Here is a 25,062-nt window from a genome sequence, read left to right on the forward strand (position 1 = left end):
CCCCCCCCAAACAAACATGGTAGGTAATTACAGTACTTGGGGGGGGGACACAGGTGCTGGCTCAGGTTTGCTGCTGCCAGCTGGCTCCGTTGCCATGCAAGAAGCAGCCAGGTGGTGCCTGGTAGGTGGGCTGGAGCTGGTGCCAAGACCCTCCCAAGAGAAGCGGACAACAGAAGAGTGCATTGTTCATGGGGGGGGGTGGTCCTGGAGGTGTTTCATGCTCACCGTGTAGGGTGTTTGTTACCTGGGGCAGGCTCAGGGAGGCTGGGGGCACCGAGCCATCTCATTGTGTCTGAGCGTAGAGTTTTGGGATGAAGGCAGCTGCACCTTCAGCAGGCCTTACCCACCTGGCTTTCTTTGCCTACTCTTCAGTACTCCCAAATTTGGGCTCGGATCTTACTCAACAGGTTTTTTGCTAGGTGGTCAGTTTGTCTTCCGCAACATAATTTGTCTTCTGACTATTTAGTTTATCTTAAATTTTGCTTTGGAAGATTTTCCTTACCACTGTGGTGACCTTTCTTTTACAACCCCCTTTCAAAAGGCCTCTAGGGTTTTGATCTCTCAGAATTTTTGCTTAAGGGTCATTTTTCTCTGGCCCTTAGGATAACTTGTTAGAGGCCTCTAGAGATAAGATCGAGGAGCCAAGACTTTAAACCCCTTCGTTGTAAGGCCAGGTAAAACAATGAACCTAGATAAGAAGATGAACCTCGCCTTTTTCTAAACTGGCTAATGGGCAACTATTACAAGTGTTCAAACTATTATTACATTCAGTATGACATCCAAACTCGGCACCCAGCTGAATTCCAATAACAGCAGGACATGGCAACAGGAAGGATAAAGAATGATGTGAGCAATTTGTTGTCTGTCCCTTTAAATGGCCAGACACTGTTGGGGAGTGGGGGTGGGCCACTTTTGAGCCTTTCGAGCCACTTGGCAGCAGAGAGGAATCCGCTTTCCTGTCAATCTGGGAGTTTGGGGGTGTTTTTTTAACCAATCAAACTATTTTACTGACTTTTTCCAACACCCAAACTTTTTTTTTTTTAACCAACATCATTTTAACATCACAATTGTTTTCTGGTTTCTGCCAGGCCCCAAGGCAAAGGGTTGGGTTCAAAGGTCATGGGGGAGGAAGGTTAAAAAAAGTTCAGTTGTTAGTAAAAAGTCCTGCTCTGAGGATGGAGCAACTGTTGGCCCTGGGGCAGGCTGGGGACTGCCTGGCTCCAAAGCATCTATGCAGACAAGCACCTGGGATGGAGACAGGGGGCAAGAAGCTGAATAGGAGCCAGCAGGGAGCCCTGGTTGCCAAGGCGACTGAGGGCATCCTGGGCCACATGGGGAGGAGTGTTGTCAGGAGATGGAGGGCAGTGATTCTTTCCCTCTATTGGGCACTGGGGAGGCCACATCTGGAGTCCTGTGTCCAGTTGTAGGCAAGAAGGATGGGAGACTCCAGCAGATGGCAACAAACATAGTTCCAGGGTTGGGACAAAGGACAGGTGAGGAGAAGCTGAGGGTCCTGGGCTGATTGAGCTGCAGAAGAGAAGACCAAGGAGGGACTGAATAGCAGCCGTCACCTCCCTGAAGGGTGGCTTCAAAGAGCATGGAGCTAGACTGTTCTCCAATGACAGAACAAGGAACAATGGGCTCAGGCTGCAGCAAGGGAAGTTGAGGGTAAAGATGAGGAAAACCTTTGACAGGCCTGTGCCCTGCTGCACCCACCTGCCCCTGCCAGGGACCATCTACTCCCCTCCCACAACCTGCCTCTTACTCGAGCGGATCCACTCCCCGGCAAATCTGTGCCCAGATGCCAGTCCAAAAGCAGCCAGCTGGTGACTCGGATACGTTACAGGCCATCCAGGACCCAGCAGCAGCACATGGCTGGGATAATGCCCCACACAGGGTGCTGTGATCACATTCAGACACCAGGGGGCCCTGCTCTAGCCAAGCTACAGCTGCCTTGTATTTCTACAGAGGCTGCAGTTTTACTGCAGATTTTACTAATAGCCCTTTTGAGCTGTATTTTTTTTACTGACCATCAGCAGCAACAGTGTGGCAGGGCACCCCGCCCCACCCAGGGCATCGGCCAATGATAGGCAGAGCCGGATGACATTGCCGAGCAAACGGCGCCGCTTTATTCTGCAAGGTTTAAACAAGAAGTGAACCAGGCTGCAGAGGGGCTGCCCCCACCTGGGAGGGGCTGGGGAGGTGGGGTGGGGGCAGGGCCCCGTACAGTATGTGTGTGTGTATATATATATATATATTCATATTTATAGTTGCCCCCGTCTGGTCCTGGGGGGGGTGGGTGAAGGGGCCGTGGGCCCCCTCTACCAATGCCCCACCCCCTATGCCCCTCCTCCACCATGTCCTATTTACAGGCCCCGTCCCCCCAGGGGGCAGGTGGGGGTGAGGGCAGGGGGCGAGGGCAAGGCAGGGATGTGCCTCAGTCGTCGATGCAGATGACCTCGCTCCCGCGCGGCTCCTTCCGCTCCAGCCCGTCGCCCTCCCGTTCCTTCTTCACCAACACCGGGGGGCCATTGGCCGCAGCTGCAGTGGGGCGGGGAACCGGGGGCATGAGGGGGTGGGCAGGAAGCCCAGATGTCTGGGCTCCCAGCCCTCCCTGCTCTAACCCACCAGGCCCCACTCACCTCCCAGAGAACCCAGGTGTCCAGGCTCCCAGCCCTGCCCGCCCCTTGCTCTCACCTGCTCCCCATCCCCTCCCAGAGCCCAGGTGTCCACGTGGCCCCGCCCCCTGACCTGTGATGAAGGACCCGGCTGGCATCTGGCTGTAGTTGGCGCCCCCAGTTGGCAGGACCCCGGGAGGGGCCGCCCCGAAGGAGCCCCCATAGCTAGGGGGGGTGGCATAGGGACCTGGTGGGAAGGCCTGGAAGAGAGCGGGGTAGGGGTGAGGGTCCATGACATCACAGAACTGGGGGACGGTGACGATCTACCCCTGGCACCATAGTGGCAAATATGCACTACCCCATGGTTACCATGGCAATGGGGGTTGGCTCACCCTAACAATGGGGGGCAGGGTGTACCTCTCAGGATGTAGCCAGGCAACAGGGGGTGCCCTCCCGGTTACCACAGCAACCAGAGGTGAAGGATAAGGCTCTCTCTGCTCCAGGAGATGTTACCATGGCAATGGGTCCAACCCACTGATGCCACATGAGTCCAGTCCCCCCCACCCAGCCCCCTGTGCATTACCATGGTAACTAGGGGGCCTTATCAGGAGACAGAGACAGGGCCCTGACTGTTACCGCAGTAACAGCCATGTCCCTGCTTCAGTCAGTCTATGAAGTGCAGGTTGACCCTGTCCTTGGCCCTCAGCTGCGGGCGGAGCTACTGGGGCAATGGGTGGGGCCAGGCCCTGATCCATTTCCAGGGCAACAGGTACAGGAGAAAGGCCCCCGCGCTCTAACTAGGCCAAGGGGCAACAGGAACTGGAGTCTCGGAGGAGGGGCCCGGCCACGTGGCTATCATGGCACTGGGGCGAGGCCCAGCCTGGTGGTTACCATGGGACTGGGGGCAGGGCCTGGCCTGGTGGTTACTGTGGCACTGGGGTGGGCCTGGCCTGGTGGTTACCACAGTGCCAGAGCAGGGCCGGCCTGTGGCTGCTTGGTATAACCAATATCATTTCCATTCCCACGGGTACAGCTGCATTGGGGCACGGCCAGCTTGTGGGGGCAGGGGCCAGGCCTGGCTGGCTCTTAGTACCCTTGCTAGCCCGGTGGTGGGGGAGGGTTGGCCGGGCTGGGCCAGGCGCAGGGCCAGGTGTTACCGGGGTGGGCTGGCTCTCGGTGCCCTTGCTGGCCAGGCGGCTGAGGATGCTGCGCTCCGACATCTGGAGGCGGGCGGCGATGGGCGGGATGCGGGAGAGCGTGGCAGGCAGGCGGGTCACATCGGCCTTCATGTCGCTGAGCAGCTCCTCCAGCTGGTTCAGCACTGGGGCGGGGAGACAGAGACACACAGGTCAGCCCGGGGAGGGGGCAGGGCCTCGGCCCAGCCCGCCCCACCTGCCTTGCCCCCCCAACCCGGGGAGAGGGGCCAGGGCCCAGGGGTCCGGGGGGCAGGGCAGGGGGAGTACGTTGCGGACAGACACAGCGGGAAACGGACGGACGGGTGGGGGGTACTGGGGAGTGGGGGGGAGCACGAGATACACGGGAGATACTCACATGATACTTGGGGGGAAGGAGTACACAAGCGTTACCCAGAGCTACTCAAAGGATACTCGCGGGCCACGGCAGCTCCTCCCCCGGCGGGGATCGGCGCTGGCTCCTCCCCCCCGGGCACGTGCCCACCCCCGAGGTGCTCAGAGGGCCCCCAGTACCCCAGAGCAAGGCCCGGGGGAGATGCTCGGGGCATGCTGCTTTGCTACTAGGGGTTTACTCAGAAGATCCCTACGGGATATTCAGGGGATACTCTGCAGATACCGCCCTAGGGTACTCGGGAATACCCCTCACATTCTCAGCGCATCCCCCAGGGATACGCGGAGATCCTCCAGACGTACTCCTGTGATACTCAGGGCAGCGTCCAGAGGTACTCAATGCATACACCTTGCTCAGCCAACAGATAAATGAAGGATACCCTGCAGCTAAATGTGGGAGCCCAGTCCCCCTTTCAGATACTCAGTAGATGCACAGGGAATACTCAGCAGGTACTCCAGGGATACTCAGGGAATACCCCTCACCTACTCAGCATGTCCCCCCACAGCGACACACAGCAGATGTGAGATTCTCCTCTGAGACTTGGGCCAGAGCATGGAAGTACTCAGCAACACAGCAGAGATACTCAGAGGATACTCAGAGGATGCACCAGAGGTACTCAGAGGATACTCAATGGATACACCAGAGATTCTCAGAGGATACTCAATGGATACCCAAGGATACACCAAGATGCTCAGGGGATGCATGAGAGTTGCTCAGTGGATACTCAGAATACTCAATGGATACACCAGAGACACTCTGAGGATACTCAGAGAAATTTGGAGGATACATTAGAGATGCTCAGTGGATACTCAGCGAAAACACCAGAAATGCTTAGAAGGTACATGAGAGATACTCAGCAGATACACCAGAGATAATCAGAAGATACTCAGCAGATACTCAACGGGTACATCAAAGATACTCAGCAGATACACAAGAGGTACTGAGCAGACACACCAGAGATACTCAATGGATACACCAGAGATACTCAGCGAATACACCAGAGATACTCAGAGAATACTTAATGGATACACCAGAGATACTCAGCGGACACAGCAGAGGACACAGAGCCCGCGCGGAAGGAGACAACCGCAGACAGCGCCGTTTGCGAGCAGAGCCCGGTTTAATGGTCGCGCGGTCCCGGTACAGAGCGGCTACGGGGCCTGCGCGCGCGGGGCCCGGCGGCCTGCCCGCCGCTTACCCTTGTGCAGCACGGCGTTGGCCGGCTTGTTGCCTGCCAGTGACTCCTTGGACAGGTGCTGGTGGCTCTCAGCCAGGCATTCCACCTCTGCGAAGCGGGCATTGAGGGCCATGGCTGGGTGGCTTGGGTCCTGCGTCATGTTCAGGTAGGCAGCGCGCCGGAGCTGTTCTTCAATCACCAGTGCCTGCTCCAGGAGCTGCGGGCACAGGTGGGTCAGCCCCGGGCACCCAGCCCTGGCCTCAACTCTTCCCTGTGACCACGTTGCCCCCCGGCTTCACCCACATTTCTGCTCACAGGACAGGGACTGGTTAGAAGGTAACCAACCCTGTAACCAACAGCATCCCACAATGCCCTATTCTCCCTCTCTCCGTCCCTCCCATGCTGGCTCCCCCTAGGCTGCAGGGGCATGGAGGTATACCCAGGCCCCACACCCTCCTTGCCTGGCCCTGCCCACCTTGAAGCGACGGGCCAGAAACTTGTTCTTCATCTCCAGGAAGTTGCCCTTGTTGGCCTCCGTCTTGAAAGGCTCGTTAATGATGGCGAACTGGGCATCATTCTGGATGTCCTGCCAGCGAGCGTAGCCATGCCTGTGGTGCTAAGGAGCACGTTGCCCCAGGGGACCCAGGTGTCCAGGAGCCCCCGCCCCCCTCAGCCCAGAGAACCCAAGTGTCCAGGTGGGCACCCAACAACCCCCTGGCTCTATCCCACAAGACCCTTCTCATCACCCAGGAAACCCAGGTTTCCGGGTACCTGATCCCCTTCTCCAAGCCACCAGATCTTGCTCCTGACCCAGAGAACCAACCCGCAACTCAATCCACAGCCTCTCCCACCCTCTGCCACAGCTGGAAGGGGACCCAGGTGTCCAAGCTCCCAGACTACCAGCTCCAACTCCCCTGGTACAGCAGGGAGAACCCAGGCATCTGGGTTCCCAGCCCCCTTGCTCTGACCACCCAGACCCCACTCTCCTCCCAGAGCTGGGAGAGAACCCAGCTGTTCGCGCTCCCAGCCCCCCCGCTCAATCCAATCTGCCAGCAAGTTGATAACCGAGGTGCCTGAGCTCCCCCCCACACCAGCCCCACCGCCCCCACTTCCAGTGCTGGGAGAGAACCCAGGCATTCAGGCTGCCCCACACTTTCCCCATGTCAGCTACAGGATACAGTACGATGCCGGCCAGCAGCCAGTAGTCGTGGCGCCGGTGCCAGATCTCGTTGAGCTTCCCCGAGGATACGGCCGCCCGCTCCTCATTCTGCCACAGCGTGTGCAGCTCTGGGGGAAAGAGGGGGAGAGGGACAGGATGGAGGGTCAGCCCCGGGCACTGCACAGACTCCGAGGCTTGGATTGGGGCCTGACCCACCAGGTTCTGCGCAGAACCCAAGCCAGGATTGGGGCCAGGGTTATGAACAATCAGTACAATTTACAGATGGTAAGTAAAAAGAAAAAAGAAAAAGAAAAAAATTCAGTAGAATTTATGGATGGTCAGTTAAAAACAAACAAACGAAAACAGCCCCAAAACACCTGCCCATGAAGCCCATAAAAAATGGAACCATCAATAAAAAAAAATAAAAACAATTAAAAAACAAAGCAACCCTGAGCTTATTTCAAGATCCCAGCATCAACCCCAGACACAGAGGGCGGAGCAGCACTCATTGGAGCCTCCACAGTTCCTCTTTCCACTCTCAATCCTAGCATGTCCATGCCAGGATGGGGCCGGCAGGGGTACGGCTAGTGGCGGGGGCAAGCGGGCACCTCAGGGTTCTGGGGTGAGTAGGGGATCCCTGGGCAGGCAGCACCGTGTAAAACAGGGGCAGACAAAGTTCAGCCTGCAGGCCAGATGAGGCCCACAGCAGACTCCATTTCCTGCCACATCGTTGTGGCCGGTTTCCATGAAGACCCCAATAGCAGTGGGGTCGTGACAGTGCATGGGCAGGACAGCGCAGCTGGGCAGGGAGCTGCTCTGGGGCTGGGATCTTGCAGTGGTGACAGCATAGTCACCACTGTAAGATCCCAGCCCCAGGCCCGGAGCAGCACTGCTGGGGCCAGTCTCCACGGAAACCCTGGTGTCATGGCATCGATGCTCCTGGGGTCTTCACGGAAACCAGCTGCAACGCAGGCAGTGGCTGCTGGGAAACAGAGTCTGGCTGACAGCCAGCTCTGCCATTTTGCCCAACCCTGGTGTAAAACCACTGCAGGGCTGCTGACCCCAGAACATTTTTTACTTTTTTTTTTTTTTTTTTTTAACACTGACAAACCTGCCAACTTTTTCCTAACGACCAAAATGACTGTTTGTGGCTGGTATTAAACCCCTGAGCCCAACCCCCTCCACTCTTGTCTCTGCCATCCGGGGCCTGACAAGAAGGCAACCATTACATGCAGTAAAATAGACATCGGGGAAAAGGTTTTGTTATGAAAATGTTGGCACTGTCAGTAAGAAAATTATTTTTTAATTTAGGGGGGAATAAACAGGCCCCACCTCCAGGGAGAGCTGCCCTATACCCATTCTCCTACTCCAGTTTGCTCTAGGTGGCCTTCCTCTCCTACCTGTCACATCTTGATGCCAAAAGTGATTAGATTTGGCTTTTTGGTGCCAGGAAACCTCCTTCTGTCCCAGTCAGGCCATCCTTCAGGGCACTTACCCCTCCATGCTACCCTCTAAGACTAGCTTCTGTCCCAGAGCTCCGTGCTCACCACTCAAGAGGACAGCATGCATCCATGACCCAGGTAGCACCCCACCCCAGGGACCCAGCCACCCTCACCGGTGAAGCCGCCATCGGCAATGTTGAACATGAACCGGGGCTTGTCAGTCTTGTCATCCCGCCGCCCGTTGGCCCGGCCCTCGTCCTTCAGGCTCCCGCCCCTGGGTGCCCTGCCCAGCTCCTTCTCTGCCTTTACCTCTTCTGCAAGACAAGTAAACAGTATACGTTGCCACCCGTGACCAAAAGTTCCACCCACTGCTCTGGAAAGGGAACAGTCGCAAGGAGCGTCATTAGGGCTCAGAGTTAACGGCTTGATTGGGATGGGTGACATGCCTCTGGCCAGAGAACAGGCTCGATGGGAATCTGCTATGCATCTGCTCCGACCATATGTGGGTCCAGAAGGGATTTCCCCCATCCAGTAACCGTCTCCATCCAGTTGTCAGTACCTCACGGAGCCTCCTTGGCTCAACCAGGGACCCTCTCACCCTCCTTGCCTGATCAAGCCCCCCAAAGACCCCCTCTCCCTGCCCTGACCCACCCATGACAGCTGGGTCCACCCACAATCCTGGCAAGGAAGCAGATTAAGGTTGACCAAAGTTGTCATCGTTAGGGTTCAGGGTCAACCATTAAAATGAGACAGATGACAGAGTTCTGCCCAGTTGGCAGGCTTACAGGGGAACTGCCCACCTACCCCCTGCCCTCCAAGGCCCCAGAGCCCCTGCCCAACCCACTCCCAACTCCCTGCCCCACCTTTCTTCACATCCAGCGTCTCGCCCACCCCCTTCTTCAACTCCTCACTCTCCAGGGGCTTCTCTTCAGCCTTCTCCCCTGCCAGCTTCTCCCCGTCGAGCCCTGCAAGGTGAGCATGGAGGAGACACGTCAGGCTGAGGGCGGGGACGCCTAGGTTCAATGTGCCACAGCTTCCTTTCCCCCACAGTGAGATATGCCCAGGTGGGGAAACTGAGGCACAGATCTCAGGGAGAGGGAGCAGACTGCATGGAACAGGCAGGAGTGTACCCCCCCCCCACGGGGGGGGGGGGGGCGCCTTCCCTTCCCAGCTGCTCAGACCCCCAGGCCGAGATCAAGACTGTGCCAGGCTCTATACAAATTCCCCCAGCCAGGATCAAGGCCACACTGGGCACCGTATAGACCCCCAGGCAGATATCAGACAGGTGCCAGGCACTGTAAGGACCCCGTTGGCTGAGACTGGGGCTGCGCCAAGTGTTGTACACTCCCTGCAGGCTGCAACTGGGCCCTGCCACATTAGGCACTTGTGCATTTCCCCAGCGCCGGGCACTGCGCAGACCCCACTGTTCGGTGCCAGCTGTTACCACATTTGTCCCTGTCGTCGCTGGTGGCACCCTCAGCTGCTGGCGGTTCCTTGTCTCTGCGCTCGGACGGCTCCTCCTCCTCTGGCTTCTTGGCCCCCTCAGCCTCGGTTCCAGGGGAGGCAGGGGGGGCAGGTGGCTCAGATGCCTGTCGGGGAGAGGGAGATGTTTAACCCCTACCACCGAGGGCCACAGGAGGCCCTGGCCAGGATCAGGGCCTCGTTCCAAGCCCCAAAAAGGGGAAGGAGCTGCCTGGGGTTTTGGGGCATGAGGGAGGAGGCAGCCCCTTTGGGGACCCACCTCCACCTCCATCTTGTCGCCCTTGGGCTCCTTCTCGTCCTTCAGGTCCAGCTCGTCCCGCTCGGGCGGTACCAGCCCTTCTCCCTTGTCACTGGGCGCTGGTGTGGCTGGGATGGGGAGGAGGCAGTGTCATAGCAGGCTCCACTCGTGTGCCCCCATGCTAGGCCCTGCCCCTTTGTCTCCTGCACCCAAAACCCCCTCCCAGTACAGCCAGCAGCCCCGCAGCACACCAGGTTTGGAGGTGCAGGGTGTGGTGGTGCAGCTGGGCTCGGGCGTGGGCGTGGCTGTCTTGAGGGCAGGTGAGGAGGCGCGGGACGATCGCTTGGAGTCGGCGCTGGCATCAGGCATCAGCTCAGGCAGGCTCCAGCGCCCGTTGATGTGCTCGAACTCCTGAACCTATGGGCACAGCAGCGGTCAGCCCCAGGCAAACTTCCACAGCCCACACTCAGCCCTGTTAGACCAGCCCAGCTCCTGGGTGACTCCAGGGCACTCACTGGCAGCCAAGGAATTGAGATGCCAGCCAGCTGAGAGGCAACACAGCTGGCCTGGAGCAGCCATGTCATGCCCAGAGCCCCTGGCCTGAAGCCAACTCCTTTGTAGGCTGCAAACAGGGTGCTCCAAGCAATGCCCAGGGGATTTAGCCACCAGCCACCCAGGAGCCTCATGCCAGCATCTCTGGGTACATAACAGAGTTGAGATGCAGACAGCTCTGGGGTGGGGCTAGCTGGGTATAACAAGGCTAAATGCAGCCAGCTCTGGGGTGGGGGTGGCCAGGTGTAACAGGGCACTAGATGCAACCAGCTGTGGGGTGGGGACAGCTAAGCATAACAGAGCCTGATGCAGCCAACTCTGGGGTGGACCTGGCTGGGTATAACAGTGCTCTCAGCAACCCCCTGCCAGGCTCCGGGGTCACAGTACCTTCTTCTTGACGAGGGACATGACGCCAATGCGGGTGAGCACCTGCTGGCGCGAGAGTCCCTCACGCGGGACCCCATCGGCAAAAGTCTCTGAGCCGTCGGCCCCTGGCTCGCACAGGTGCCGCATGAACAGTGATACGTAGGCCCTGTGGGGGGGGCAGGCAGTGGGCACACAGGCCATGTGTCCCCTGCAACATCCCCCCTCCCCAGGTGCTGCCATCAGCCAGGCCATCTCATCCTCATGGGTGCATGGGGTGGACATGTGCCATGCCCTGGCATGGGGGATGGGTGGGGAGGCTGTACTGGAGCACCCCGCCGCCTGGGTGCCTGGCATGGGCAGCTACTATGGGCCTGAGAGAGGGAGGCGTGGGGGGGCTTGGCCCCGCCCCCAGGAAAGCAGGCCCTGCCCACTCTGCTGAGTAAGGGCATCATCACTTGGCAGCAGGACCAGGAACTACAGGGGAGCTACATGGCCCTCTACAGACCTGGGGTCAGAGGTCACAGTGATGCTCCACCCAGATCAGAGAGCATGCTGGGATTGGGGGCATCCAGGGGGTGGAGGCACCTACTTGAATTCCTTCTCCGTCTTGCCCCGCAGGTCCCGCACCAGCCACTGGGAGGTGAAGGCATCCTGGGGCGGCATCCCCCAGCGCATCACAGCATTGAGGAAGGCCTTGCGCTGTCGCGTGTTGAAGCCCAGCACCTGCGGGCAGAGGGGAGGGTGGGCAGCAGGGGGAACCCAGGCGTGCGGGCTCCCAGCTCACCACTAGACCTGGAAAGAACCCAGGTGTCCAAGCCTCCGCTGCCCTAGCTCCCTAGACCCCACTCCTTGTTCAGAGATAGAAGGAACTCAGGCGTCCAAGCTGCCAGAAACCCCTGGGGAGGAGGGGGTGGGACCTGCCCCTGTCACTCACCTCAATGTTCCCGCCCACACGGGCCAGGAGCGGGGGGAGGGGCTTGTCCTTCTCGTTACGGAGCTGGCGCTTGGACTGGCGCCGACCTGGGAGGGGATTTGGAGGTCAGTGCCTAGTCTATAGGACCCCCCCCACTCCGTACCCCTACAGATAGGACCTGCTGCGCCAGGCACTGTACAGACCCCCAAGGGTGGGATCGGGGCCACACCAAGCACTGTATAGGCCCCCAGGGTGGGATTGGGGCCATGCCAGGTACTCTACACATCCCCAAGCTGGGATTGGGGTCACACCAGTGTCTGTACAGACCCCCAGGCCAGGATCAGGGCCACAACAGGGGCTGCACAGACTGGGCTGGAATTGTTTGGTACCTTCTGGCCGCTCGTCGAAGTCCTCGTCCTCCTCCTCGGAGCCCACCGAGTACTCAGATTGGTTGTCTGCAACATGGTGCCAGGCTGCAGTCAGAGCAGCGCCCCCTCGCTCGCTGGCATTCACCCCCCACCTCCACCACCTCCCTCTCCCAGCTCCTGGCCCTCTGAGATGCTTCCAGGAGCAGACAAACAGGCACAACCCCCTCCCCCCCCCCCCCCCCAGCTCCTGGCCCTCTGAGATGCTTCCAGGAGCAGCTAAACAGGCACAACCCCCCCCCCCCCCCCATTCTCAACAGTCTCATGCATGAGACCTTGGTGCCTCAATCCTCCCCAAAAAGTGGGGAAAAACTGAGGCACAACCCCAGTTGCCATCCTCCACAGTCCCATGCAAGGGACCCCAGTGACCAACCCCCCGCCTAAAAGCGGGGAAACTGAAACATGACCCCCACCTGCTACCCCCCACAGTCCCATGTATAGGATGCTGGTGCCCAAACCCCTCCCCAAAAGTTGGGAAACTGAGGCATGACCCCACTTGCCACCTTCCACCATGCCACGCACAAGATGCTGGTGCCCGAACGCCCCCCTAAAATGAGGAAAACTGAGGCAAGACCCCACTTGCCACCCTCAACAGTCTCATCCAGGATCGGGGACACTGAGGCATGGTGCCCCACCCCCCAGAACCCCTGAGGAGAGGAGCATCATCCCCAATCCGCATTCCCGAATGCCTCCAGGCCTGGGAAAGCTGCAGCCCAGGGCCCACTGGTCAGGCAGAGAGGTGATCTGGGGGCGGGGGCTGGGAGGGCAGTGGGCACCCCCCAGGGAGGGGCTGACCTTGGTCTTCCTGGGCAGCATCGTTGTAGTTGACCTGCTTGCGCACGCGCTTGCCCTTGCCCAGGTTGCGCGCCAGGTCCTCCTGCTGCTGCTCGTAGTGGTGGCGCAGCAGCTTTTCCCAGTAGTCAGGGTCCACGTTCTCCTCTTGCTTGATGATCTCCCGCTCGATCTCCTCGATCTGTGGGGGCAGGAGGAGGTCAGGGACAACTCCACCCAGCTGATGCCCCTCACTCCCGGACCACGGCCATCTGCCCCTCCTGCCCTACCAGTGCCCCTCACTCCTGACCCACAGCCCCTCACCTTGTCCTCCTCGCGCACCACATACTGTGCCACCTTGAAGGAGCTCAGGTACTCATTCATGTTCTGCACGTCAGCGTCATCGGTGGCATCCTGGTTGCGGTCCAGCAGGCGGGCGATGGCCTCGTTGTCATAGTGGATGACACTGCTGTCCTCCTCCTTGTTGTCCCCTGCTGGGCATCGCAGGGCATGGTAGGATATGGGCCCCCCACCCAGCAGCCCCTTCCCTCCCCACAGGGCCGTCCCACCCCCAGGTCTTGCAAGCCCCACCCTTCTGCCCAGGTGCCCCGCCCCCTCTCCTAGTCCTACCTCATTCTGGCTGACTCTGCCCCATCTCCCCCTGGTCCCACCCACTGCTGGTTAAATCTCACCCTACTCCAGTTGGCTCCACATTGCCCTATCCCCCCCCCCCCCCCCTGGTTGGCTCTGCCCCACCCCCCACTGGCTAAACCCCATCCTACCCTGGTTGGCTCCGCCTTGTCCTAGCCCCAACTGCCCCCAAGCTACCCCACCTAAGCCCTGCCCTGTTCTTGTTGGTCCTGCCTCCATCCCCGCTCCGTATTGGTCAGTCCCACTCCATCCCTCTCCCTAGGACCCTGACCTCCCAGCTAAGCCCTGCCCACCTCGCCACTGGTCCTGCCCCTTGCACAGGCCCTGCCCTCTCACCCTCGTTTTCGTCCTTGAAGAGCTCCTCAGTGCCAAACTTGAGGATGTCGTCGAGCTCCTGCTTGGACATGGAGCCGGCCTTGGAGCCCAGGCCCGGGCGCACCACCAGGTGTGTCAACATCATCTTGCGCTTGGCCACCTGTGTGATGCGCTCTTCCACCGAGGCTCGCGTCACAAACCGGTAGATCATCACCTTGTTGGCCTGGCCGATGCGGTGGGCGCGGCTGAATGCCTGCACAGGGAGGGTGAGGGTGGGGGTGTCAGGTCAGGCAGCTCCGGGCCATGGCCAGATGGCTGGGCATCAGCTGCAAACGCCAGACCGGGCGGCTGGACAGCTCTGAGTGCACACCCCCCGAGCCCGGCTTGAGGGTCTATACAGCACCTGGCACAGCCCTAATCTCAGCTGAGGGGTCTGTATAGCGCCTGGCACAGTCCCAATGCTGGCCGGGGGGGTCTGTACAGCACCTAGCACAGCCCTGATCTCAGCTAGGGGATCTGTACAATGCCAGACACCCTGGCCCAGCCCAGACCCTCCCTCTGAGACAGCCCCGCTTCCAGGCTTCCTTTTGTACAGCCCCGCATGCCCAGCACCGCGGCACCCACCCAGCCCAGGACACAAGTGGGCAGATAACAAAGCCCCCAGCACCCACCTGGATGTCATTGTGCGGGTTCCAGTCCGAGTCAAAGATGACGACGGTGTCAGCCGTGGCCAGGTTGATGCCCAACCCACCTGCCCGTGTGGACAGCAGGAAGCAGAACTGCTGCGCGCCAGGAGCTGTACAAAGCAGAGGCTCAGTGGCTCGGATCTCAGTTACCCCAGGATGGGGCAGACACACAACCATTGCCCAGATTAGCCCAGTGTTGGGGGGTGGGGAGTGACCCTGACATACAACACCAGGTGCCAGCCAGCCCTTACCATTGAAGCGGTCGATGGCCTCCTGCCGCAGGGTGCCCGTGATGCCGCCATCAATGCGCTCATACTTGTAGCCTTCGTAATCCAGGAAGTCTTCCAGCAGGTCCAGCATCTTCGTCATCTGGGGGCCAGCGAGTGAAGAGATGGTTGAGAAGGGAGGGTTGGGGGAGCGGCTAGCTCTGGGATGGGGATGGCTGAGTATAACAGGGCTGAGATGCAGCCAACTCTGGGGTGGAGATGGCTGCATATAACAAAGCCAAGATGCAGCCAGTTCTGGGGTGGAGACAGCTGTGTATAACAGGGCCAAGATGTAGCCAGCTCCATATAACAAAGCTAAGATGCAGCCAGCTCTGGGGTAGAGCTGGATGCATCTAACAAGGCCAGATGCAGCCAGCTCTGCGGTAAGGCCTGCTAGGTATAACAGAGCCAAGATGCAGCCAGCTCTAGGGGGGGGTGGCTAGGTATAACAAGGCTAGATACATCCAGCTCCCACCCCCAGGAGAAAACATTCCCATGCCCGCCAACCCCCCAGATGCCCCCGAGAGGAGCCACGCACCCACGCCCATGCCCACACCTGGGAGAAGATGAGCACACGATGCCCCTGGTCCTTCAGCTTGCGTAGCATCTTCTGCAGCAGCAGCAGCTTCCCCGAGGACTTGATGAGGGCGCCGCCCTCATAGGCCCCACTCGGCAGCTTTGGTGACTCCTGCCACGAAGTGGAGGGGTGGGCTCAGAGCCAGCGCCCCCCGCTGGACCCCACCCCCTGCACCTCCCGCCCCAGCTGGGCTGTACCATGGCAGCCACGGGGAAGAGGTAGGGGTGGTTGCAGCACTTCTTGAGGTCCATCATGATGTTGAGCAGTGAGACCTGGTTCCCGCCGCCCCTTGAGTTCAGTGCCTCAAAGTTGCGGGTCAAGATGTACTTGTAGTACTTCCTGTGGGGGTCAAGGGTCAGAGACCAGGGGGACCAGCACCCCCTCCCCTAGGAGGGGGGCATGAACTTCCATGCCAGAGACACAGAAAAGAACCCAGGTGTCTGGACTCCCACCAGCCTCCACTTCCCTCCTGTGGCAGGAGAACCCAGGCGTCCAGGCTCCTGACCCCACCCTTGCTCCTCCCAGAGAGGCGAAGACACCCAGGTGTCTGGGCTCCAGGCAGACCAGAACAGCCCCCCCTTAGTGCCTTCTCGGGGTCACTGCCGCCCCTCCCACAGATCAGGGCCCCATCCCCAGATCCTTCTGGGGCTCACTTCTGCATGGGGCTGAGCTCCACACGCACGATAAGCTCAGTCTTGGCTGGCATGTTCTTGAAGACGTCGGCCTTGAGGCGCCGCAGCATGTGGGGGCCCAGCAGGTCATGCAGCTTCTTGATCTGGTCCTCCTTGGAGATGTCGGCAAACTCCTCCAGGAAGCCCTCCAGGTTGCTGCGGGGCAGGGCAAAGAGGCACGGGGGCCTCAGCACCCTGCCCCAACCCCGGTGAGCCCTACCCCTGCACTGGGCACAGCATCCCTGGGTGGAGCCCCCTTTGGGCATAGTACCCGCCCCAGACACAGCATCCCCTGCTGCACCTCGCTTCTGGGCACACCCCCGGCTGGACGGCCCCCACTGGGCACAGCACCCCTGGCTGGACCCCCCTCCAGGCACAGCACCCCAGCTGGACCCCCACTTTGGGCACAGTACCCACCCCAGACACAGTATCTCCTGCTGCACCCCACTTCTGGGCCTGGCACCCCTGGCTGGACCTCACTTCTGGACATAGCACCCTCTGCTTCACCCTGCTCCTGAGCACAGCACCCCGTTGGACCCTGCTTCTGGGCACAGCACTCTCCCCAGACAGCACCCTCTGCTGCACCCCACTTCTGAGCATAGCACCCCTGGCTGGACCCCCCTCTTGGACACAGCACTCCCAGCTGGACCCCATATACTGGGCATGGCACCCTCCCCATATACAGCACCCCCTGCTGCACCCCGCTTCTGGGCACAGCTCCCCCTGCTGGCTCCTACCAGGCACAGTGCCCGCTGCCGGCCCCCACCAGGTACAAAGCCCCCCAGCCCTGGCCATACTTGAAGCGCTCCGGCGTGAGGAAGTTGAGCAGGTGGAAGAGCTCCTCTAGGTTGTTCTGCAGCGGCGTCCCCGTCAGCAGCAGCTTGTGATCGATCTTGTAGCCGTTCAGCACCCGGAAGAACTGCCAGGAGCCCGGGGGCGGGGGTGATTAGGGGCTGGGGATCCCCCCACCCCCCGGCCCGCTGGGGTGGAACTCAGGCATCCGGGCTGCCCCATCCTCCCCTGCCAAGAACTGGGAGCAACCCACTCCCACCCCAGAAAGGGGAAAAAACCCAGGAGTCCAGGCTTGTTTTAACCCACCCTGAGTGAGAAACTCCGGGTTCCCGCTGCCCACGCAGAAGACCCAGGTATCCGGGCTGCCTCCCACCCCCTCCCCGGGGCCCGGCACACCTTGGACTGGTTGTTCTTGAGGCGGTGGGCTTCATCAACCACGAGGCAGGCCCAGCGCACGGAGCCCAGTGCCGCCTGGTCAATGGTGATCAGCTCATAGGACGTGAGCAGCACATGGAACTTCACCTGTGCCTCTCGCTGTGGGTGGGGGAGGGAGGGGTTGGCACCATGAGCAGGGGGCAGGACTCAGGCATCTGGTTCCTCCACATCCACCCCACAGAGAAACCAAGTATCCGGGCTTCCCTCCATGCATTCTCACAAAGAACCCAGGCCTCTGGGCTCCCCACTGCCAGCCCCCTCAAATCCCAGAGAGAACCCAGGTGTCCAGGACGGGTGTCAGGGGAGGACTCACTTTCATCTTGAAGGCCTTCTTGCCACCCTTGATGGCATTGTCGTCGAAGGAGAACTCATTCTCACGGATGATGGCGCGCGACTCCTTGTCACCCGTATAGGTCACCACGTAAAAGGCAGGAGCCCACATCTGGAATTCCCGCTCCCAGTTGATGATGGTGGAGAGGGGGGCGCTCACCAGGAACGGCCCCTTCGTGTGACCCTGGGCCGAGACACCACATTAAGCACTGCACACGCCAGCCCGGCCGAGGGGCAACCTGCTCTGGTGTGGGGCAGCTGGGTGTAACGGGACTGAGATGCAGGTATAACAGGGCCAAGATGCAGCCTGCTCTGGGGTGGGGTGGCTGGGTACAACAGAGCTGAGATGCAGCCAGTGCTGTAAACACACCAGCACCACTCCCCATGCAGAAGAGGAGAGAACCCAGGCATCTGGGCTCCCAGCTCCTCCCCAACCAGGGAGGGAACCCCAGCGTCCAGAGCCACCCACCTCCTTGTAGAGGGAGTAGAGGAAGACGATGGTCTGGATGGTCTTGCCCAGCCCCATCTCGTCAGCCAGGATGGTGTCAGTGCTCTGTGCCCACGAGAAGCGCAGCCAGTTGAGCCCCTCGAGCTGGTAGAGGTGCAGGGTCCCGCCCGTGGCTGTGATGAACCGTGGCTGCGTCTCGTACTTCACTGTCGGCTGCGGGAGATCCAGCATGAGCCCAGGCATCTGGGCACCAGCCCCTTGCTCCAGTCCTCCAGGGCTTTCCCTCCTGGGAAAGAACCCAGGTGTCCCAGCCCCAACTGCCCGCTCTGATCCACCAGCACCCATGCCCCCTCCACTCCCTTCCAACCCAGAGCTGAGAGAACCCAGGTGTTGGGGCCTCCAACACCTCCTGCTCCAACCCTCCAGCCCCAACTCCCCTCCCAGAGCTGGAGAGGACCCAGGTGGCCAGGCTCCTAGCACCCCTTGTGGTGTCCAGACACACAGCTTCCCTGTTCCCTAGCCCTCACAAAGCTGGAGAGAGCCCAGGCATCCGGGCCCCAACTCACATCATTGGTGGGTGACTCGGGGGGCTCGTCGGGGGGCAGCTCCTTCTTTTTCTTCTTGTACTTGCGGGGCTGGGCTGGGTCCTCCCCCATGAACATCTCCCTGGGGGAGGGGGAGGTCAGTGACCCCTTGGCCCAATCTCTGTTTGTGTGTCCGTACCCCACCTCGAGTTTACTAGCCCTCACTGGCCAGGGTTCAACCCATTCTTGGTATCTAAATCCCTTGGGCCAGCACAACACCCCTCCCATCTACCCCCTGTCCCCCCCAGTCTGCCATCCCCCAGACCAGAACCCCCCTTTCATCTGCCCCCTATCCCCTCCCTTTGTCTCCTGCCTCCCCCCCAGGCCAGAAACCTCCCCCCGTCTGCCCTGTATGGGGGGTGGGGGAGAATAGACAGACGGATGGGTGTGCACCAGGAGTGTCCTGAGGTGGATGGACTGATAGATGGATGGAGGTCAGGCAGTGGAGGGGGAGGGAAGGGGACGGATGGCTGGGTAGACTGACGAACAGAGGGGTGCTGGGGAGGGAAAACAGACGGCTGGACTGATGGACAGGGGGATGCAAAGTGGACAAACTGGGTGGACAGACAGATGGACATGCTGGGAGCAGGCAGGGGGCAACTGGAGGGGCACATGCCAGGACAGACAGATAAGTCTTGGGCAAAGACAGGCAGACAGACAGCCACCCACGCATGCACTGGTGGTGGACAGATGGGCGCGGGGAGAACAGACTGGGCCAGACTAATGGACGAATGGAGAGAGACAAACGGACAGATGGAGGAGCATGTCCCAGGGACAGACGGACAGATAGAGGGGTGTATCCTGAGGATGGACGGATGCATGGGGTGTATCCTAAGGAAGGACAGAGGAAGACGCATGCCCCAGGGACTGACAGAGAAGAAGGCACGCCCCGGGGATGCAGAGTCAGAGGGGTCATCCCCATGGGATGGACAGAGGGATGGACAGACGGGGACCCAGTACCGGTGCTTCCAGTAGCAGTGCTTGTGGAAGTCGTAGTCTGGGATGGGCATCTCGTCCTCCTCCCACGTGGCCTGGTCGTAAGGCAGGTCACGCCACTTCACCAGGTAGTGGTAGTTCCCCTTCTTGTCTATGCTGGGGGGGGTCCAAAAGGAGGGCAGGCGGTTGGGGGGGGTCCTGCCGGCCCCTCAAGCACCCCCCACACCAAATTGGGTCAGGGGGCTGCCCAGGCTCTCCAAGGGGCTGGCAGGGCATCCCCTAGGGGAGCAGAGGAACAGGATGGGACCTGTGCTCCATGGGCAGGAGTCCAGGGAGGGGCAGTACCTGTGGTTGATGATGCGGTGGATGGCCATCCACTCGGGCTTGATGCCATAGCGGTAGAAGCGCTCCTCCATGTCGGCATAGAGCGGGTCCTTGCTCTTGCGCTTCTCGCTCTTGCCGTCATCGTCACCTGAGCCGTAGTCCAGCGGCGGCGGCTCATCCATGTCATTCTTGCGCTGGTAGTTGCGGTACATCACCAGGTGAAAGATCTCCAGCTGGGGGGGTAGGTGGGTGGAGGTAAGAGATCGGGGGTCAGGGGACGCACGGACACACTCACCCTGTCCAGGCTCCATCCTGTGAACCCCCCAACCCCAATCAGGATTGTGCCCCACAGCTTAGACCCCAAAACTCCCCCACCAGTTGCAGGCTCCAAGAGGAGCAGCCAGACCCTCCCCCTCAGCCTGGGGTGTTCACATTTCCCCCCCGCCACAGTACCCACAGGCCCCACCCCAGAGATGGCTGCATCTCAGCCCTGAGTGGGGGGGTCCCTGTTATACCCAACCCCCCTCAGCCCCACCCCAGAGATGGCTGCATCTCAGCCCTGGGTGGGGGGGCCCGTTATACCCCCCATGTCTCCATGCCCTGGGGTCCGCCCTCCCCACCAGAGCCTGGGGTGCCCCCTCACCTTCTCTCTCACCCTGCACCTCCCCTCCTGGTACCTGCAGCTCCTTGATCCAGGAGCAGTGCCAGTAGGAGAGCCCGACCCACTTGACAAAGAACTCGCGCTCCGAACGGCCCAGCAGCCCCTTAGCTGGGGGGCCAGGCTCAGCGTTTGGCTCAGGGGGTGGGAGCAGGGCCACGGGTGGGGGTGGCTCCCCCCAGCGCCAGTACAGGATCTTCTGCACCCGCCCCTTTAGCATGGGACACTGAGGACAAGCGGGAAGGACTGGTCAGGCACCATGTTCCCCCCACCGACACACATGTAGACACTTCCTGTCCCAAACGCACCCCAGAGATGGCTGCATTTTGGTGCTGGATGCCCCCCAGTTTCTCAGGAGCTGGGGAGGGAGCCTGTAAAAGCAGTGCCCATAGGTCCCCACTTGCTCCCCCAAAACTGGTTGCATCTCAGCCCTGGGTGTGGGGTCCCTGTTTTACACAGACAACTCATGTCCCACCCCAGAGATGGCTGAGACAGTCCCCCAGCACCCCAAAACCCAGCACTCCTCCATTGCCCACCCCAGAGATGTCTGTATCTCAGCCCTAGGTGGACAGATCCCTGTTATACCCAGTACCCTCCCCATGCCCCACTCCAGAGCTGTGCAAGAGGTCCCTGTTATACTCACACCTCCCCCGTGTCTCACCCCAGAAATGGCTGCACCTCAGTGCTGGGTATGGAGTCCCTGTTATACCCAACCTCCCCCCAAACCACACCCCAGAGCTGGCTGCATTCCAGCTCTGGGTGGGAGAGTCCCTATTATACCCAAACCTCCCCCACATCCCACCCGAGAGATGGCTGCAACTCAGAGCTGGGCAAGGGGTCCTTATTATACCCAACCCTCCTCCCATACTCCATCCCAGAGGTGGCTGCATTTCAGCCCTGGGTGGGGGGCCCCTGCTATACCCCATCCCTCCCATACTCCACCCCAGAGATGGCTGCATCTCAGCACTGGGTAAGGGGTCCCTGTTATACCCAACCCCGCCCCCACCAGGTGTCTGCATCTCAGTCCCACCTCCCGAGGTATCTGCATCTCAGCCCTGGGTGGGGACAGTCCCTGTTACACTTGGCCCTGGCCATACTCCACCCCAGAGATGGCTGCATCTCTGTCCTGGTTGGGGGGGGTCCTTCCACAGGCCCCGGAAATGGCTGCACCCCAGTGCCTGATGAAGAGTCCCTGTATGCCCCACCCCAGAAGTGGCTGCATCTGCCCCTCCTGAAGCCCCCCGTCCCCTCCAGGGCTCCGCCTCCTGGCCCCACCGCCCGCCCCTGCCTGGGGCTGACCGTGCAGCGGGGGCAGAGCCACTCGCCGTTGGGGATCTCGGGCAGAGGTGGGTTGAGGCAGTGGATGTGATAGGAGGAGATGCAGGCGTCGCAGCACAGCAGCTCGCCGCCATCCTTGCAGACCCGGCAGTACTCCATATGGTCATCCTCCTCCTCCTTCTCGCCCTCCTCCTCCAGCTCCTCTTCGTACTCCTCCTCCTCCTCCTTGGCTTCCCACTGCACCCCTTCCTTCTCCTGTGAGGGGAAGGGGGTCAAAGCAAGCGGCCAGGAAGACGCCCCTGCACTATCCCAGGATAACTGCCCCGATCCCAGCATCATTTGCCCCAAGTTAAACGTGCCATCTGTGTAGGAGTTGTGCTGGAATGCCCCCCCACCCCCCAGTGGAGAACCAGCCCCTGTAATAGCACTGACTGCAGGAAACCCTGGGATAACTACCCATCTGTCTACTCTGCATGCCAGAATAAGTTACCCTGGGATATCTGTGCACCTGCCTGCTCTGTATCCCAGAATAAGTTACCCTAGGGTTACTGCATATAAGTCCACTCTGCATCCCAGAATAGCAGTGTCAGTCCACCTTACCCTGGATAACTGGGTGTCTGTCCAATCCACATCCCACATAAGTTATCCTAGGAAAAGTGGGCATCATTCCACTCTGCATCCTATTACCCCTGGGACAACTGTGCATCTCTCCACTCCACATCCTGAACTAAGTTACTCCGTGATAGTTGGGCATCTATTCACCCCACATCCCAAAATAAGTTACCCTGAGATAAGCGGGCATCTTTCTGCTCCACATCCCGAAATACATTACCCCAGGATAACTATGCCTCTGTCTGCTTTGCATCCTGGACTGTTATCCCAGGATGCCTGCCTGGGCCTCTGTCCACTCCACATCCCAGACTAAATTGCCCCAGGATGTCTGTGCATCTCTGCTCTGCATCCCAGAACAAGTTACCCTGGGATAACTGGGTGTCTGTCCACTCTGAATCGTGGAATAACCTACCCTAGTTCAAATGTGCCTTCTCTGTAGCACTGTGTCTTTGCCCCTTGCACACTGAGGGGCCCTCTGGAAAAGCAGCTACTGCAAACAGCTATCCTGGGATAATTGTGCATTAGTCTATGCTGTATTCCAGAATAAGTTACTCTGGTATACACGCACCATCTGTCCAGGGCTTACTTATGCTGTCTTTGTTCCCCCCCCTAAACACACACATGTAGGGGGACTGGCCCCCATTGCTGTAAAGCACCCCCTGCAATTTACCCCAGGATCACCAGAATAAGTGCCCCCGGTGTAAAAGTGACGTCTGTGTGTACCTGTCTCCTGGAATAAGTTACTGTGGTGTAAATGTGCTGACAGTCCCCTGCAGATCAGGGCTGTGATTTCCTGGGGGCTTGGGGGGAGGAGGTGCAGAGGCCGAGGCACTTACACAGTGGGGGCAGCTCCACTTGCCCTCAGGGGCCTTGTCGAGCTCAGGGTCGAGGCACACAAGGTGGTAGGCGCGGGGGCAGGTGTCACACAGGATGATCTCGCCGCCCTGCTGGCACACCTCACAGTAGTCCTGGTGGTCCGTCTCGTAGCCGTCCACCTCCTCCTCACCGGGCACTAAGGGGCGGAGAGGCACGAAGGGGGATGCTGCAGAGAGCAGGGGCAGGGCACAGATTACCCTCCTCCCTCCTGCTGTGTGCAGTGTTTCAGTTTCCTTGCCTGACCTGTTCAGGGCATCAATGCCCACCCTCATTCCTCCGGAGTGGGGAGGAGGGGTCCACAGCCTGACGCAACACCCCCGTGTCATTTGGACACGCATGAGGCCTTTTCACTGGTGTAACTTACCCCGACTCGGCAGGGAGATACCCCAGGTTTAGTTACCCCAGGACCAGCACCTTACCCGGGACCAGCACCGTGTACCCGCCTCTATGCTAGAGTAGCCTCCAAGAGGTCACTCCAGGCTTCTCTGCCCCCTAGTGCTGAGGCTGCATCCTGGCCCCTGCCGCAAGCAGCTACCCCGGAATAGAGGTGCATCTGTTCACTCCGAATTCCAGGGTAAGTTATCCCAGGGTATATACTATCTGTCCAGGGCATGCACAGTATTTGCGCCCCCCCTCCCCACCCATTTTGGGGCACGGCTGTCTCTCACCATGCGTCTGTGCAGCACCCGGCACCATGGGGCCTCGATCCCGGTTCAGGACTGTGGATACGACTGAAAACAACAGGCAGTGTTACTGTGGTGCCTGAGGGGAAGGGATGCATCTTATAGTGGGGGCGTAAAGGGTTAACAAGCAGCTGGGGCGGTGCAATCAATCTAGCTACCCTCAGCTCATGCAACCCTGTTGTCCTGCCACCCTTGTTACTCTCCACAGAGCCAATTCCCACCTTTCTTCTTCTTCCGGCCAGGCCGGCCCCGCTTGAGCTTCTTGGCACGCCCTGAGCTGTCCGAGCGCACCGAGGAGCTGTGCACGCTGGAGTTGTCCACGTCTGACTCTTCCTCCAGGTCACCAGCCTCATCGCTCTACAAGGCAGCTGGCCATCAGCTTGGAGCCCAAAAGCCTGGGTTCCATCCCAGCTCACCACCCCTACCAGCCGGACAGCCGCAGGGTCAGGGGACATCCCCAGGGCCAGGGGCATAGAAATCTACTCAGGACCCAGAGGGAAGGGGCAGGGGGTGCCCAGAGGGGTGGCAACTGGGGCTCACCGAACTGCTCTTCTTGCGCTTGCCACCAATCATGCCCAGCTTGATCTTGAGCGGTGCCATCTTCTTCCCTTTCATCTTCCGCTTCATCTCAGGGATACGTGGGCTCTTGCTCCGTTTCTTGTGTCCAGGCCCTGGCATCAGTGGAGGTGGGAAGGGGTACACACAAAACCACACAGGTGACAAATCTGCCAGACCACCCCCAGGGCTCCCAACCCGTTCCCTTCCCAGAACTGAGAAAGAACCCAGGTGCTCTGGGCCCCTCTAGACCTCACCCCCTCCCAGATGGGGTAAAATCCAGGTGCCCGAGCTCCCTATGCCGCCCCCTGCTTTAGACCACTCCAAAGGCAGGAGGGAACCCAGGCATCTGTGTCCGCAGCCTCCTCAGAACTGAGAGAGGACCCAGGAGTCCTGCCTTGCTCTGCTCCAGTACCCACCACCCTCCCCAAGCCAGGCTAGACTCCAGTGGCCAGGCTCCTGGGTCCCTAGACTTCACCCTCTCCTTGCCCAAAGCTCCTCCTTGCCTCTTATCCTCCCTCCCTAAGCCAGGCCAGAACCCAGGAATCCAAGTGAGCCGCTCCTTACCTTTGCCCTCTTTGGTCTTGGCTTTGCGGACGGGTGGGGGCTGGGGTTCGGGGGCCACAGCAGCCACGGCAGGCGACACCTGCTCCGCAAC

The 25,062-nt window shown here is 60.0% G+C and overlaps 1 protein-coding gene across 2 annotated transcripts in view; it reads right to left on the minus strand.

Moving 5' to 3' along the window:
* Window positions 1–2,164: 2,164 nt before the first annotated feature.
* Window positions 2,165–25,062, minus strand: part of CHD3 (chromodomain helicase DNA binding protein 3) — a 30,534-nt gene continuing 7,636 nt past the window's right edge. Inside the window, exons 6-42 of one of the 2 annotated variants that reach the window (XM_025194347.1) lie at window positions 24,972–25,062; window positions 24,390–24,520; window positions 24,071–24,206; window positions 23,835–23,897; window positions 23,127–23,332; window positions 21,700–21,933; window positions 20,420–20,626; window positions 19,764–19,975; window positions 19,443–19,574; window positions 18,465–18,564; window positions 17,920–18,111; window positions 17,434–17,634; window positions 17,082–17,219; window positions 16,691–16,812; window positions 15,876–16,049; window positions 15,420–15,561; window positions 15,202–15,333; window positions 14,631–14,748; window positions 14,365–14,489; window positions 13,715–13,946; window positions 13,052–13,218; window positions 12,752–12,929; window positions 11,921–11,986; window positions 11,553–11,638; window positions 11,208–11,341; window positions 10,640–10,784; window positions 9,952–10,117; window positions 9,722–9,828; window positions 9,425–9,569; window positions 8,844–8,945; window positions 8,154–8,294; window positions 6,558–6,666; window positions 5,855–5,987; window positions 5,401–5,596; window positions 3,776–3,939; window positions 2,752–2,878; window positions 2,165–2,541 (exon numbers count right to left, since the gene is read on the minus strand). The exon at window positions 24,972–25,062 is cut by the window's right edge and continues 10 nt beyond it. In XM_025194347.1, coding sequence (XP_025050132.1) covers window positions 2,438–2,541; window positions 2,752–2,878; window positions 3,776–3,939; window positions 5,401–5,596; window positions 5,855–5,987; window positions 6,558–6,666; window positions 8,154–8,294; window positions 8,844–8,945; window positions 9,425–9,569; window positions 9,722–9,828; window positions 9,952–10,117; window positions 10,640–10,784; window positions 11,208–11,341; window positions 11,553–11,638; window positions 11,921–11,986; window positions 12,752–12,929; window positions 13,052–13,218; window positions 13,715–13,946; window positions 14,365–14,489; window positions 14,631–14,748; window positions 15,202–15,333; window positions 15,420–15,561; window positions 15,876–16,049; window positions 16,691–16,812; window positions 17,082–17,219; window positions 17,434–17,634; window positions 17,920–18,111; window positions 18,465–18,564; window positions 19,443–19,574; window positions 19,764–19,975; window positions 20,420–20,626; window positions 21,700–21,933; window positions 23,127–23,332; window positions 23,835–23,897; window positions 24,071–24,206; window positions 24,390–24,520; window positions 24,972–25,062 — 5,358 coding nt within the window. In that variant the 3' untranslated portion in view covers window positions 2,165–2,437. Of the gene's footprint in view, window positions 2,542–2,751; window positions 2,879–3,775; window positions 3,940–5,400; window positions 5,597–5,854; window positions 5,988–6,557; window positions 6,667–8,153; window positions 8,295–8,843; window positions 8,946–9,424; window positions 9,570–9,721; window positions 9,829–9,951; window positions 10,118–10,639; window positions 10,785–11,207; window positions 11,342–11,552; window positions 11,639–11,920; window positions 11,987–12,751; window positions 12,930–13,051; window positions 13,222–13,714; window positions 13,947–14,364; window positions 14,490–14,630; window positions 14,749–15,201; window positions 15,334–15,419; window positions 15,562–15,875; window positions 16,050–16,690; window positions 16,813–17,081; window positions 17,220–17,433; window positions 17,635–17,919; window positions 18,112–18,464; window positions 18,565–19,442; window positions 19,575–19,763; window positions 19,976–20,419; window positions 20,627–21,699; window positions 21,934–23,126; window positions 23,333–23,834; window positions 23,898–24,070; window positions 24,207–24,389; window positions 24,521–24,971 lie in introns of both variants that reach the window. The other variant, XM_025194346.1, reaches the window with a different exon arrangement.

Source organism: Alligator sinensis, unplaced genomic scaffold (genome assembly GCF_000455745.1).
Source record: "Alligator sinensis unplaced genomic scaffold, ASM45574v1 scaffold1745_1, whole genome shotgun sequence".
Classification (NCBI taxonomy): domain Eukaryota; kingdom Metazoa; phylum Chordata; order Crocodylia; family Alligatoridae; genus Alligator; species Alligator sinensis.